Here is a 16,459-nt window from a genome sequence, read left to right on the forward strand (position 1 = left end):
TTAATTGCATGTTTTATTCACAGGTGGTCTTGTGGCAGTCCCTGATCGGAAGTGCCTGGTTTACGGTCAGTTTTTTTGCATTATTTCATTTGGTAGCCGATGAGGAGTGCCATATGACCGCTTGAATTACATAACCCGGGATTGCAGGGTTAATGAACTGGTGGGTGGATCCACCAAGGGTGTGGTCCTTTATATGTGATTGTATGTGCATGTATATATATATATATATATATATATATATATATATATATATATATATATATATATATATATATATATATATATATATATATATATATATATATATGTGTGTGTGTCTGGGTATGATTCAATGCTGTTTAACACCTGATGAAGGAGGGTGTTCCTCCGTAACATGTAGTGTTCTTGTTCGTGAATACACAGCACCTTGATTGCAGCCAGTGGAATGCCGTCTCTTCTTTCATGTTTGATGGGTCACAAGCTGTATGAGCAATCCAGCTGAGGCAAGGCACCGGCATAGTGTTTCAAGTAGTTACTACTTGAGTTGCTGCTTATCCAACATCATTCTCTCTGTTGTAAGAGCGGAGACAGCGCCTATACATGGTGAGAGCGCTTCCAACCTTTATCTCATTCACCTTTAAACCTAGTGAGCCGCACTGACCACACTTTATCTTACGTATTAGACTCCTACAAACTGTTCAGTTCGTTGTAAAGAGTAGGACACTATTAGGTTAAACCAGCTTCTTCAGGGGTAGAATAGTATAAGGCAGAGGCAGAATAGTATATTCTGCCTCTGAAGAAGCAGGTTTAACCAGCGAAACAGTTGTCAGGCACTTGATACCCCCATTGCTCTGTATCTGCTGTACAGGAAATAAAGAGTATTTTAAGGAAGCGGTGCCCCACTACTCTTCTTTTCATTCTATATTGCTAGTTTATTGGATGAGCACGCTCCGGTTCCCGACTCCGGTTGGTCCGCCCTGCTGCATTTGGTGCCAGGTATTGTCCTTTTCTCCATATAACAATATCCTCAATCCCACTGGAAATCACCTCTTGTCAGTTGTCCCTTAGGAGGGTCCCGAATCCGTGTCCCTCAAAATAGTGAGGTACAGACTAACCAGCAAGCTCATGGTGACCCAGAACTCATTGGAGTGTGTAAGGGACTACAATGGTCCTAAAAGCCCCCTTACTAAGATGTTAAGAAAAACAAACGTTTGCTTTCTTAAAACAGAAAGAATTTGCGATAATTCAGGTTGGAGTGAGCTCGAGATGTCTCCCAAGGCATCACTGCTGAATATAGGCAAATTAACCATTGTTACCCTTAGAAGCTAAACACACCTCCAGAACTGCTGGAATGTAATGATGTGTCAGCTTGTTAATTTGTACAGAGACACAGAGATTTGTCCTGCTGGTGGAGGACTCTTTGCTGTGGTCAGGCTGTATCACAAACACTATGAACAATCCTGTTGGTTTTTGATGAGGTCACACTCAGCTGTTGGGAAACCCAGAAGCCTGGAGACAGCTCTTTGATCTGGAATATTGTTGACCAAACTTCTTTACATCTAACTAAACGATTTATAGAAGATATAGAGAATCTGAGATGCCTCTGGATCACCCAGAGACTTACCTCTACTGAGGTATCTAACTCCAGTTTTGTTCTCTCCACAGCAGGTTTGTTTTAAAGTGGACCTGAACTCAGAACTCCTCTCTGCTCTAAAAGATACACAACAGCATAATAACCTTTAAACAAAAAACACATATTTGTTACAGCTGATACAAATCTTAAAGGGGTTTTGTGGAGGCCTTAAAGAGGAACTTCAGCCTAAACAAACATACTGTCATTAAGTTACATTAGTTATGTTAATTAAAATAGATAGGTAATGTAATCTCTTACCCACCCTGTTTTAAAAGAACAGGCAAATGTTTGTGATTTCATGGGGGCAGCCATCTTTTTGGTTGAAAGGAGGTGACAGGGGGCATGAGACACAGTTCCAACTGTCCTGTGTCCTGATCACCCCTCCCAGTATCTAGGCAACGAGAACATCCTCATCAGAAATTCTATCATACTTTGCACAGCATCAGGGGAAAAATGCAATGGCAGTTTTCTTTGATGGGGCGGAGCTTAGCTTCTATGCAGCTAAAAATGATGCTGTGAAACTGTTAACCACTTCGGGACCGTCCACCTAACCCCCTTAAGGAGCAGGGCATTTTGCGGTGGAGGGGGGTGCGCACGTTTGGGGCGGTCAGGCGGCCGGATCCCATCTGTGGCTGGCTGGGCAGTGTCTCCCCCATGGTGGCAAGTGTCCCCCCTTACGCCAGCAGCAATAACTCACCTTCCAGGCTCCAGCGACGAGCCGCAGTAGCCCCTTCTTCTCCAGCCGGCATCTCCGCTCTAAATGACGCTCAGGTCGGGCCGGGTCCCGGCACTGAAGTCAGATGGAGCAGAGATGCCGGCCAGAGCAGAGGGGGGGCGCCGATCGTCGCTGGAACAGCAAGGAGGTGAGTGGATCCTCTTCTTTTCCCCCTCTGCCGCCGCCGCTGTCAGAGTGATCACTACAATCCGACGGCGATCGTAGTGATCACGTGATCAGCAGCCATACGCGATGGCTGCTGATCACTGAGGGGAGATGCCAGCTGTCATATGACAGCTTAATCTCCCCTCTCGGGTGCGCACGATAGCGTCGGGACAGATCTTTAGCGCGGATGTTGAATCAACATTCGGTCAGAACTGTACCACCACCTGCTGGACGTTGATCCAACCTACGTCGGTCCCCAAAAGGTTAAATAAAAAACAACCCTTTTCAGTGCTGCTGAGAAGATTTTTAATCTGGAGGTTCACTTTAAATAAACAAAAACCGTCACTTACCTGGGGCTTCCATCGGCCCCCTGTAGCTGTCATGTCCGGCGCCGTCCTCCTACAATCCTTGGTTCCCCGCCACCAGTCCAGGTCTAATATTCGTCTAACAAGACAAAATATGCTTGCTCCCGTGCACGTCATTGTGGGCTTACTGAACTGGCGCAGTACGAAGTTTTCTTGTACTGCGCCTGCGCAGTGAACTCTCAATGACGTGCGTGGCCGCGGTCACAGTCTAATTCGATGCCTGATTAGACCAGGACCGGCGGCGAGGAACGTAGGAACGTAGGAGGACGGTGCAGGACATGACAGCTGCAGGGGGCCGATAGAAGCCCCAGGTAAGTGTTGTTTTTTTTGTTTATTTAACCCCTCCACAGAACCCCTTTAAAATAAATCTACTTCTTGATTCATGGAAGCAGACATATTGTTTACAGCCTGTGCTTTCCAATGGGCTTATCTGCCATAGGCAGTCATGTGACACAGGTGGGGGGGAATCAAATTACAACTAGTGATTAGACACAAATGAGGGGGCATCAAGCAGGCTAAACTCTCTAAATACATTCAGGATGTATTCCTCTACATTTTCCTTCTGTCCTGTGCAAGAGTTCAGGTCCACTTTAAGGCCGGGACCACACGGCATGCTTTTTAATGGTGACATGAACGGGCTTGCAAATTTTCTACAAGATTCCCGTATGTTAAACATTGTTTCTATAGTTAAAGTGGACCTGAACTCTTAGTTTAGCCTGTCTAATTCTCCCTCATCTGTGACTAATCACAAGTTGTAATTTGATCTCTCAGCTGTGTCAGCTGGCTGCCATGGCAGAGCAGCTACTCTGTAAACACAGGATGTTAACCCTATGTCTGCTTCCATGAAATCAGGAAGTAGACACACTACAGATTTATTGCAGGATTTTTATCGGCTGTAACAAAGAAGCGTTTTTATTAAGCTGTTGCGTATCTTTTAGAGAAGAGAGGAAGTTCTGAGTTCAGGTCTGCTTTAAAGACTGTGTCGACAAGGAAATTAATGTGTAGCATCAGTCAGCTACCTGCCATCCTGGAATTCATGTAGAAGGTCCCCAAGCGATAGCAGAATACTGTATAAGCATGGCCTCTTTCTGTACCGAAAAGCCTCATACTCACATATGTCTGTCATGTTTATTAATAGAAGCTCCTTCCTGCTATAAATATGTCTTTACTGTTTAAAGAGAACCTGAACTGAAAATAAAAAGTCTAAATAACCATACACAGGTCATACTTACCTCCTGCGTAGTCTACTCCTCAATCTCTTTCTCCTCTCCTGCATCCCATTTGTCCACTGTGATAAATGGATTTCTCCGTCCTCCATTTTAAAAATGGCCATGACCCCCTAATAGCTTCCTGGTCAGCACACTGTTAAACTGTAATATCACCCACCTAAGCCATAGGGAAACATGGACATTGCCTTGTCAGTTGTAACTGACCGCTGCTGATATATAACTGACAGCAACTGGTGTATTTCAGTTGTGACAAAATCTTGTCAGAACTGGAAGGGATCACTGTAAGAAGAAAATGGTGAGCTTCTGAGAGGAACTGACGGTGAGGTAAGTATGTAATATTCATTTGCAGCTACATCATGTGTGTATTTTAAATAATTTTCCTCACTTCAGGTTCCCTTTAAGTGAAATGTTTTATATGATGGATGACACAGCTGGGGAGACATCACAGGTGATTTACCACATGTACCAATTCTTTTCAGAGTGTAAATTGAACACAGGGACAGCTCAGGTAGCATAGTTACCCCTGTTGGGTCATCATGGTTTCCATGGACACTGAACACAGGTATAGAAATATTGAGGTTTTCATCTTGGTAATTCACCCAGGGAAATCTGCAACGGAATGGAAAACAAAATGAAAGGATTGTAATAAACGAATAGTCACATAATCACAGTAAACAGCACTCGGCAGTGGAAATATTGGCTCCCTTAAAAGAATATTCAAAAACCAACAGTGACTTCAACACTATCTTCTCATGAATGACTTAAAGGGACTCCGAGCAGTGCAGAAACTATGGAAGATGCATATCATTTTAAAGCTCTCTTTCTCCTCTTTCCAATGATATATAAACCGCCTCCCTACGCCTTTTACTTTTCGCTATTTTCGCGATTCAAATTGCCGTGGCTGCGATTTCGATCGTGAAAATAGAGAAAACTAAAAGGCGTAAGGCTGCGGTTTAGGTGTCGTCAGAAAGAGGAGAAAGAGAGCTTTAAAATGATATCCATCTTTCCATAGTTACATTGTATTACACAGGGCGACTTTTTCTGCTGAATGGAGCTGCTGACTTTATGAAAAAGTCGCCCTGTGTAATACAATGTAACTATGGAAAGATGGATATCATTTTAAAGCTCTCTTTCTGATGACACCTAAACCGCAGCCCTACGCCTTTTAGTTTTCTCTATTTTCGCTATCGAAATTGCGGCCGCGGCAATTTCAATTGCGAAAATAGCGAAAACTAAAAGGTGTAGGGCGGCGGTTTATATATCATTGGAAAGAAGAGAAAGAGAGCTTTAAAATGATATGCATCTTTCCATAGTTTCTGCACTGCTCAGTGTCCCTTTCAAGACTTCTCTAGGGCTGCCCCCCTTTGTGGAATTCCTGCCTGATCCCATCAGGCTTGCTCATACCTTTAAAAACATGCACGCACGCACGCACGCACGCACACACACACACACACACACTCTTGGCAGTCCTTTGCAGGGCAGCTAATTTGTAAAAAGGGTGTGTTAACCCTATGCCTGCTTCCGTGAAAGCAGGACGTAGACACACTGCAGATGTATTGCAGGATTTGTATCGGCTGTAACACTGAAATGTTTTTTCTTTAAAAGTCATTATGATGTTGCTTATCTTTTAGAGCAGAAAGGAAGTTCTGAGTTCATGTCTGCTTTAACTGTGTGCTGGGGGAAACGTGGGGGATCGGAATGTGTGGCAGCGGCAGAGACCCAGAGCGTCTGTACATCCTCGCTCTGAGATCCTATCTATGCTCCCGAGCTCCGCACGGCTATTGTTAAGGTTATCTGTTTTATTGACCTGAGGAAGCGGGCTGAGTTCCGTGAAACGCGTTGTCTACAGTATAACCGTTATTTTAATAAAGACTCCATTTTCTACCCACGTGAGTCTTCTTTGGAGGTAAGAGACCTCCTCATCATACCATATTTTTATTTATTTATTTTTATATTTATTTGTATTTAACAACTAACAATACTGCACCATAAGGGCTCCCGGTCTCACCTTTCCTACAGGTCAAGGTTAACCCTCTCCATTGTGAAGGGAGCACCCGTGACCCACACAGATACATTTATTACAGCATAGTGATTAGAGGTTATTATTTTTTATTTAGGCCCGGTTCACATTAGCTTTTTTTTCCGGAATGTATACTGTACAAACGGAACGGATGTGAATGGATCAAATGTTAACCTATGGATCCATTCACATGCGTCCGTTGGTACAGATACGTTCCATACGTTCTGGTCCCCGACCTAAAAATTGCTGCAGGCCCTAATTTTCCGGACCGTTCTGCTTAGGGGAACAGATCTGGACAAAAATGCAGCAGCATTGGGGCAATGGGAAACGGAACGTTTCTTCACACTAGTGAAGAACCGGACCGTTCCACGGAGGATGGGGGCATGGGCCGACGCGAATCTTAGCGACGGGAGGGTGAGGGGAGGGTGCAGCAGCCAGGCGGGTGGGCTAGGGAGGGTTTATACATACCTAATCTTCTGTAGCAGCCGGCAGAAGAGGCTTCAGTCTAGTCAGACTAGTCACATGACGCGCTGTGTAGTCACAGCGGAAGAAGAGGAACCCTCTACCGCCGGCTGCTGCAGAAGATTAGGTATGTATACGCTGAGTGAAAACGGATCCGATCAATCATTGATCAGATCCGTTTTCATATGTGAACCGAGCCACAGACTGAGCCATACGGATCCGGGGAAGCAGAGACAGGATCCGCTTACCGGATCCTTTTGGCTCATTTAGCAGATGTGAACCGGGTCTTATATAGCACCACAATCAGGACATGCAGCAATACAAACATGGTACATACATAGCTGATATGTGGTTAGAATAAGAAACATTAGGAGGAAGTCCCTGCCCTTGGAAGCTAACAATCTAGAGGGTAGTGGATTGGAGACATTAGGGAAAGAGACACAGGGGTTATCAGATGAGGCAGTAAACCTCCAATGCTACCTATAGCAAACTATAGGCGTTTCTGAACAGGTGTGTTTTGAGAGTTGAGAGTTCGTTTCCAGGCTCGGAGAATGACAGTCAGGCTGGGGGAGAAAGCCCCAAAGGACAGGTGAGAAGTCCTGGAGGCGAGAGAGAGATGCTGATCAAGCTAGAGGACAGCAGGGTCTACAGGGAGGAGCCAAAGTTCTGGGTGGGATGGTATTTGCGGATTAAAGTGAATGGGAACCCATAATTAAATAAAAAAAGTCAGATACTTACCTAAGGAGAGGGAGGCTCTGGGTCCCATAGAGCATTCCCTCTCCTCTCCTGGTCCCCGCTGTTGCACTGGCTCCCCCGTAGCGGTATTCGACTGTTTTGGTCAAATACCGCTGTTTCCCCGCCGAAGGGAGGCTTCGGAAATGCTTCGGGAGCCCAAGTGCTCCCGAAGACGGGCCGCTCTACACTGAGCACGCGTCCTCTATGACGCACTTGCACGTGTGCAGTATGGAGCCGCCTGTCTTCAGGAGGACTCGCTCCTGAAGACTTCCGAAGTCCCCCGTGGTGGGGGATGCGAGCGGGGGAGCCAGCGCAGCACCGAGGCCACCGAGAGAGGAAAGGGAAGGCTCATTAGAACCCGAGCCTTCCCTCTCCTTAGGTGAGTATCTGACTTTTTTGATTTAATTACGGATTCCCATTAGCTTTAATGAGGAAATGTATGGAGGTGACAACGTATTGTGATACGATTCTGACAAGAGTGACGTGTGTCTGGATATAGCCGAAGTACAGTATATATACATATATATTCAGAATAGACAATAATGGCTCTTGTTCTCTGTGAAACCTTTTCACGGCTATTTGAGTTCAAGATATCAGGTTACTTGAGTCTGGAATAACAGATCCTCCTGTTATTCCAAGAATGTAAACTGAAGAAGAAGCGCTGATTATGCATAATACCTTTTCCACAAGCAGGTTACTGAGCATGCGTATCTTACAGGTGATTGCTTCATAGGTGCATAACCGTAAGTGCGCACAAACAGAACTTAACCTTAACTAGTTGTCACATGTGACCCTCAAGCACGAGTATACACTGCTATTAACCAATAGGAGGAGGCGACGGGGTCGTGCTTACCCGATACACTTTCACTTTGTGCTAAGCTCTTGGTAAAACTGTATATAAGGTATATGCAGATACCAGGAGCTTGGGATCTCTTGTGCCACGACAGATGTGTTGTGTGATGTCTTGTATACAGACCGGTACCTCCTGATGATCGTCAATGGTCCCCCGATCACGAAGTGTTGAGCTACAATATCTGGTAATGTATTGATGCTTACTTCTGTGATGATTACTGCTTACCATATTTAAAGCTGTATACTGAATAATCTTTAATAAACACAGATATATATGTTTTGCACCTTATACTATTGCCTGTCTTGTATGACAGTGAGCGCTGGGTGGGGTCACCTTTTAGGGTTGGCAGAACACGTATATAACACTTTGTATGATAGGATGATACTTAATCCTTTGGGTAATAGGCAGCCAATGGAGAGAATGGCAGAGAGGTGCTGCATCAGAGGAGCGGGAGGAGAAGTGGATGATGCGGGCAGCAGAGTTCAGTAGGGAGCCAGAAATAATAGAACAAAAACTCTGCATTTCACTGAGCTCTATAAATGAATAAAAAGTCACCACTGTGAGACTGTGCAGAGAATCCAGCCACGGCCATTGCATCAGCCTCACATGTCATCCATGCACCTTTCACTGGGGACCTCAATAAAGAGAACACAGATAGATCATATTCCAGCGGACTCTGATACATCCCATTATTTATCAGCCAGGAGAATAGTAATATTGTCATTATTGTACAATTGGTAGCCAGACCGCTCATGCTTGGGTAATATGATTACCTTGTTACATTACTCAGAAAATAACATTTACACTGGACCGTGGGAGGTTTATAAGGAAATCACTATAAATTACTGTAATCCCTTAAGACATCAAAGAAACACGGACATAGGGATTGTGCTGACTGATGTAATTAGTGAGTACATCAGGATTTTATCTGGTCTGAAAATAAGACATGGCAGTTTATGAGAAGACATGAGAAAGTGCTGCGTAACCGCGGCAACACTGACTGTAGGCAATACTGACCGCACAAGAAGAGGCGAGGCAGGGAATACATTGTGCAATTCTTTTGAAAGTGGTCCAGCGATGTACTTGCATCCACAGACTGCATCGTGTACATGAAATGAACCCCCTCCTGACCGCCTAACGCCGATCGGTAGGAGGGTGCAGCCCCAGGACTGTCTAACGCAGATTGGCGTCAAGTCCTGGGGGCGGAGAGTAGCAGGGAACGCTCACGCGCATGCGCGATCATTCCCTGCAGAGACGCAGAGCTCTGTGTTCAGCTTGCCAGCCGCGATCGCAGCTGACAGGCTGTAAAAGAGAAAAAAAGAGCCGTTATTTGCATGTACTGTACGGGGAAAAGCTCTGTCACTGAGCGGTTCCATTGAGTGGCTGAAACAGTGATCGCTCTCATAGGCTGATGTCAATGAGAGCTAATCACACTGATTGGTTCGGAGGAGGGGGAGACATTGCAGCAGTAATCAGATGCCACCAACAGAAAGCTCTGTTGGTGGCAAGAGGAGGGGTCAAGATTCATTTGTGTGCTAAGCTGTACACCCATGCAGCACACTTGCAGTGTGCTGAATTGTATAAAATGGCCTGGTCACTAGGGGGTGTAAACCTGTGGTCCTCAAGCGTTTAAAGTGTACCTGAAATGGGGTGTATGGGTGCATTTATACTTACCTGGGGCTTCTTCCAGCCCCATGAGGTGCATGGGGTCCCTTGCCGTCCTCTCTGGTCACTCCGTTCTCTTGTAAACCCCCCCAGTAATCTGGTCAATCGTGTGCATCTCTACATGCCCGGCCGTGCGCGCTCCCCCGCCACGCTCCCGTACCTGGGAGCATTCTGCATCAGAGCAGACCGCCCGAGAGGGCGGCGAGGGACCCCCACACATCTCCTGGGGCTGGAGGAAACCCCAGGTAAGTATAAATACACCCATACACCACACCTCAGGTTCTCTTTAAGGCGCCGGGAAATTTGGGCGCAGAGCTGAAAATGTCCCACTCTGCTCCTGCAAAAGTCCCAGCAGCGTTAATTACTATTGATGTGTATGCATACATATTAAAATGTACATCTGCCCCAATGTTAAATGCACTATAAACTACTTATGTTGCTGTCACTTACAGTCCATAGCAAATATGCGACAGCTCTGACAGGTTTTAGACTAGTCCATCTCCTCATAAGGGACTCTCAGGGTTCGTTTTATTTTCAAAAGCTCTTTCAAAATATTGTGTTAAACAGCAGAACGGTTGGCGGCATCTTTGCATTAGTGCTTTGCAAAAAAATAAAGGAACTACTTGAGAATACCCCATGAGGAAATTGACTAGCCAAAACCTTGCCAGATATGTCAACTACTTTAAATGACAGCAACACAGTAAGAAAGTACTTTATAGTACATTTTACTCTGGGACAAACATATGGCACATCTTATATGTAATGTACTCCACATTTTAAAATTTTTCATGACAGTGGTCCTTTAACCACAAACATAACTGGATCGATATATCCATCCAGCTGAAGCCGCTTAATGGCTATCTAGATCCATCCAGCGGTGTTGCGGCGGGTGCGCGCGCATGTGTACGCGCACGCAGCTCGTTCTCCACGGCTATTACAGGGGATCGATTGGTGAAGGGAAAGATGCCTTCCCCAAACCAATCGAAGCCCCTGTGAATGAGTCAACATGTCTCGAATCATGAGGCATGTTAATTCATAAAAGTGAGAGTATTTAGTTGTAAAAAAAAAAGAAAAGATAGTACACGTCCGGGTAACTTCCAGGAGAGTGTGCAGCGCAATCTAGCAGCCAAAACATAATATTTAAGTAAAAAAAAAAAAAAAAACGCTGGAAAAAAAAAACGCATGGAAAATAAAAAATAAAAACATGACAGTGGTTACCTTAGGGACTACACCTTTTTTAATATGTATGTTGTGAAGGTAGATTACTGTTATTTTTTGCCTACATAGGCTTGTAATTAGTGATGGATGCAAAACTGAAATAAAATATTGGCGCCATACAATGTAGTAGGGAAATATTTTATACGTTGCTATAACCGGGACAAATAAAATGTGTGGGTTTTAACCACAGCAGTACGTTTTATTTTAAAACTAAAATGGCAGATAACTTAGAAATAATAACTTTTTTTTTCTGTTTTTTTCTGATTATTCCTGTTAAAATGCATTTAGATTTAAAAAAATCTTTACAAATTATACCACCCAAAGAAACCCATCTGAGTCCTCCTCCCGCGGTCTGCCGTTCAGCCGAGATAAGCCCTGGTAACTGGCTTAGTTGGGTCTGGCTACTATGCATGCACAGGACAGGTTTATGCTGCTGGAGGAAGCTGCGTGTGAGTATTAAATCGTCTTCTTTTCAGATCTCTGGTGTACTTTAAGGTTAGAAAAACCTATGGGCTGAAGTGGTTAAGGTTGTAAAAGAATAAAATGTGGAAAAGTCATTGGAAGACATATTGTATAAATAGAGCACTTTAAAAAAACAACAGGAGCTCTTTACTCTGTATAAGCTGTTCCATGGTCTGTATTATTCTGCAGTGAACCATGCTGTGAAGCTTTTATCCCAGAATAGATATTATAAGGATTTATAGTTGATCACAGCACTTTTCTTTCTCTGGATCATGCGCAGGAGGCGGAGGGATTCTGTTGATGTAACAGGGGCCATATCCTATTACTTAATTGTACTAAGCGCACAACAGGGTGTTAAAAAACTCAGTTGGCCGGTTTTATTGCACTCTGAGTTCTTTACACCCTGTCCTACTACCCTCTTACTACCCTTTTTATTCTGCTGAGAACATGAGTGTTAGCTTAAGGCCTGTACCCACAACTGGATTTTTACAGCGTTTATTAGCGACATCGTATAACAAAGCCTTGTTAAACGATGGTGTATGACGCAGCCACCCGCGGCGATCGGCAGTCTTTAAACGACCATAACGGCAGATCTTTCGCTCCGATCGCCATTTGCGGCACACCCGTGCATGCCGTCATTAGTACCCACTGCCAGGGGTGAGCTCACGAGTGCTTACGAGTAGCAAGCTACTCGAATTCGTTATTAAAATGAGGCTTGATTGCCTCAGGTGTGCGGCTGGGAGACGAGGGGTTATTTTCCCACAATGCCGCCGGCTTCTATGCATATTCACATCTCTCACACGGCCTATTGGACACGTTGCAAGAATCACTAGTGCGCACTTCCTCCTTCAGGCTTGAAGAAGGAAGTGCACGCTAGTGAGCTTTGCAATGTGTTCAATAAGCCACATGCAAGACATTTGAAACGCATAGAAGCCGCCAGCATTGTCGGAAAATTAGTGATGGATGCAAAACTGAAATAAAATATTGGCGCCATACAATGTAGTAGGGAAATATTTTATACGTTGCTATAACCGGGACAAATAAAATGTGTGGGTTTTAACCACAGCAGTACGTTTTATTTTAAAACTAAAATGGCAGATAACTTAGAAATAATAACTTTTTTTTTCAGTTTTTTTCTGATTATTCCTGTTAAAATGCATTTAGATTTAAAAAAATCTTTACAAATTATACCACCCAAAGAAACCCATCTGAGTCCTCCTCCCGCGGTCTGCCGTTCAGCCGAGATAAGCCCTGGTAACTGGCTTAGTTGGGTCTGGCTACTATGCATGCACAGGACAGGTTTATGCTGCTGGAGGAAGCTGCGTGTGAGCTTTGTTGCCCCTCTCTTACAGAGTCCCCCATATTATGTACTAGTGTGCTGGTATCGTTAGTATGGCAGAGCTCCACGCAGGTTCACCAGCAAGCATAAGTGAGAAGGGGTGGTTTAAAGTTTTGGAATGGGGAGGGGGGGGGGGTTCTTTTTTTAATAAATTCATAAAAAAATAAGTAAGTACTGTACCACACCGCAGGGCAATGAAAGTCAATGGGGTAGTTAATAATATCCACAGTGCAGTGCACTGTGCCGAAGTGCCATATCTAACGCAAGCGCATACCCACGTTGCCATGCGACTCCTGCGACGGACCGGAAGCAATGTACGTCTATGGCAACGTGCGTACGTCATCGATTAGCCAACAGGAAGAAAGTGCCACTTCCTGCCTGGCCAGCTGCAAGGCGGGGATTACCGCGTACCAACGCGTTACTCCCTGAAGGTCTGTTTTTGGAGGTGTGGCCCAGCCAATCCACTGACTGAAACCGGCCTTAAAATTTCTTTAACCCCTTCTCACACATTCAGCCATACTAACCATACAAGCCCTCAGTTGTTATTTATTAGTTATGCAGCACAACATCTTCCGCTGTACATGATAGTACAAAACAAACGGATCATAGATACATAAGATGTTCAAAGTTCTGTACAATCAGGACATCCAGCAATACAAAGACAAGCATAGTTGATGTGTGGTTTTAGACACAATATTGGTACATTGGACCAATATTGGTACAACTTCATATGATAATACACCAAAATAAGAATCACCAGGAAGAGGTCCCTGCCGTTACGAGCTTACAATCTAGAGGGTAATGGGTTGTAGACATTAGGGGAGGAGAGCTGTCATGGAACACATTGGTACCAATGACAAAGTTAGTGAAAGACGAAGGTCCATCCAAATGATTTTCAGATACTTGGAGATTAACTTAAAACAGGACCTTTAAGTTAAGATTAAGTAAAGGTTTTCTGAAATACTACCAGTGCCACGCACTACATCTGAGAGACAGAGGGAGCTTAGGGAGTTAAATAAGTGGCTGAGAAATTGTTGTAGGAAGGAAGGGTTTGGGTTCCTGGCGAATTGGGCAGACTTTGCAGTTGGCTACAGGTTCTACAGCAGGGATGGGCTGCACCTTAATGTGGAGGGTGCAGCTGCATTGTGGGAGAAGATGGCTAAACGGTTGGAGGAGATTTTAAACTAGGATCTGGGGGAGGTGGAAGGGTAAAGTCTCAATTTCTGGACAAGATAAGGTAAAAAGACAGTGGGGGACATTTATCAAGATTGTCTGAGAAAGTACTGGTAGGTTTTAAGAAATCCGTGTCCGATCGGGATTCAATTCATTTTGCCATTGCAGAACAATGGCAAAATGAATCAAATCCCGATCGGACATGTCGGATTGAATCAAATCAAATCAATGAATCGAATCAAATTGAATCGCACAAAAAATGGTATGGTGTAGATGGGGATTTACAGAGATAAGAGGTATTGGGCACCTCAGTTTTACAGGAAGCAGCGGGTGAAAGAAAACACACCCTGCAGGTTCCCCTCAAGCGCCCTCCACCTGCATCATCGGTTTTATTTATTAGTCATAGCGATTGCATTTTTAAGTGGCAAGCATTATAGAATGATCGTACATGGCATGATTTTTCATTACTGCTGTTGACACTTTGATAGGCTCCTGTGGTTAAGCTACATTTTCTCACTGGTATTAAAAAGAGATGTTAATCAGAATGATTTTCCAAGAGGACGGAGCATGGTTCTCATCAGGCGGTCATTTCGTATGATATGAGTACGCACTGAAGCGGTGAAATTGTGAATATATGAATAATAATAAACCCCCATGATATGTGATAACAGCAAAAGAGGATGAGGCCAGCAGGGATAAGAGGGGGGCGACATTAACCACTTAAGTACCAGCGGTCTCTGCCCCCTTGAGGACCAGAGACCGCTAGTACAAGAAATGGCGGAATAACGATGAATAGCCGCACATACCCGCCGCAATCGCCATCACCGCCGCACGTTGGGAACCTGAGCCACCCACTCTGCCGTCTCTATGACAGCAGAGTTCCTGTGAGCCAGTCAGGAGACGCTTTCATTGGCTCCTGACCCTGCCTGTCAATGTAAGCCAATGGGAGTTGGTAACGTTGATAAAGGCAGTAGCCCATGAAATCGGCTCCTGACCCGCCCACAGGTCTCTGCCGTTATAGAAACGGCAGAACGAGTGAGCTGTGGCGGGGAGACAGCGGCAATATTGTCGGGAGCGACTAAAGCGTTGAGAAAGTGCGGCGTCGGTGTATTGAAATCTACGCCCTGGCAGCCAGATAGCCATCAAAACTGGACGTAGATTTCAATTAGTGCGGGCCTTAACTGGTTAAAGAGAACCCGAGGTGGGATTTACTTATGCTAGTGGGGCACAGAGGCTGGTTGTGCACACTAAGACCAGCCTCTGTTGCCCCATGGTGTGCCTCCAGGACCCCCCTGCGCGCCGCTATACCCCCTGCAGTGCTAGCGACACACAGCGTGTCGCCAGCACAATGTTTACCTATTCCGTGTCAGTCAGCGCCGCTCCCCCGCCTCCTCCGTATCGGCGCTACCCGCCCGCGTCCCTTCCCTCCAATCAGCGGGAGGGAAGAGACGTGGGCGGGTAGCGCCGATACAGAGGAGGCGGGGGAGCGGCGCTAACAGACACCGCATAGGTAAACATTGTGCTGGCGACACGCTGCGTGTCGCTAGCACTGCGGGGGTATAGCGGCGCGCAGGGGGGTCTGGGAGGCACACCATGGGGCAACGGAGGCTGGTCTTAGTGTGCACAACCAGCCTCTGTGCCCCACTAGCATAAGTAAATCACACCTCGGGTTCTCTTTAAAGAGACACTGAAGCGAGACTAAATCTCGCTTCAGGTCTTATATATAGCAGGGGCACGTGTGCCCCTGCTAAAACGCCGCTATCCCGCGGCTTAACGGGGGTCCCTTCACCCCCAACCCACCCCCCGCAAAAGTTGGTCGTAAAATGGTCGCTGGGAATCTTCTTCCTGGAGGCAGGGCTAACGGCTGCAGCCCTGCCTCCCAGCGCGTCTATCAGACGCGCATCGCCGCCTCTCCTCCGCCCCTCTCAGTGAAGGAAGACTGAGAGGGGCGGGGGAGAGGCGGAGATACGCGTCTGGCAGACACGCATGGGGCAGGGCTGCGGCGGTTAGCCCTGCCCCAACCAGGAAGAGCTCCCCCGCTGCACGGAGGGGGTTTGGGGGGACAGGGACCCCCGTTAAGCCGCGCTATAGCTGCGTTTTAGCAGGGGCAAGCATGCCCCTGCTAGCTATGAGGTCTGAAGCGAGATCTATTCTCGCTTCAGACTCTCTTTAAGGGAAGCTAGACAGTGGCTGGATAGTGTACTGGTTAAAGGCCCTGCCTCTGACACAGGAGACCGGGGTTCAAATCTTGGTTCTTCCTGTTCAGTAATCCAGCACCTATTCAGTGAGAAGACCTTGGGCAAGACTCCCTAACACTGCTACTGCCTATAGAGCACACCCTAGTGGCTGTAGTTCTGGCACTTTGAGTCCGCCAGGAGAAAAGCACAATATAAATGTTCGGTGGCTTGTCTCAGTAAAGTTGGCCATACATCAGGCAATTTTGCAG

The 16,459-nt window shown here is 45.8% G+C and overlaps 1 protein-coding gene across 7 annotated transcripts in view; it reads right to left on the minus strand.

The window, feature by feature from the left end:
- The window catches only part of MRE11 (MRE11 homolog, double strand break repair nuclease), a 656,612-nt gene that overhangs the window by 250,677 nt on the left and 389,476 nt on the right, over positions 1–16,459 (minus strand). For all 7 annotated transcript variants that reach the window (XM_068266826.1, XM_068266825.1, XM_068266828.1 and 4 more), the window contains one exon: positions 4,608–4,695. In XM_068266826.1, the coding sequence (XP_068122927.1) occupies positions 4,608–4,695 (88 nt within the window). The remainder of the gene's footprint in view (positions 1–4,607; positions 4,696–16,459) is intronic.

This window comes from Hyperolius riggenbachi, chromosome 2, assembly GCF_040937935.1.
Source record: "Hyperolius riggenbachi isolate aHypRig1 chromosome 2, aHypRig1.pri, whole genome shotgun sequence".
Lineage (NCBI taxonomy): Eukaryota > Metazoa > Chordata > Amphibia > Anura > Hyperoliidae > Hyperolius > Hyperolius riggenbachi.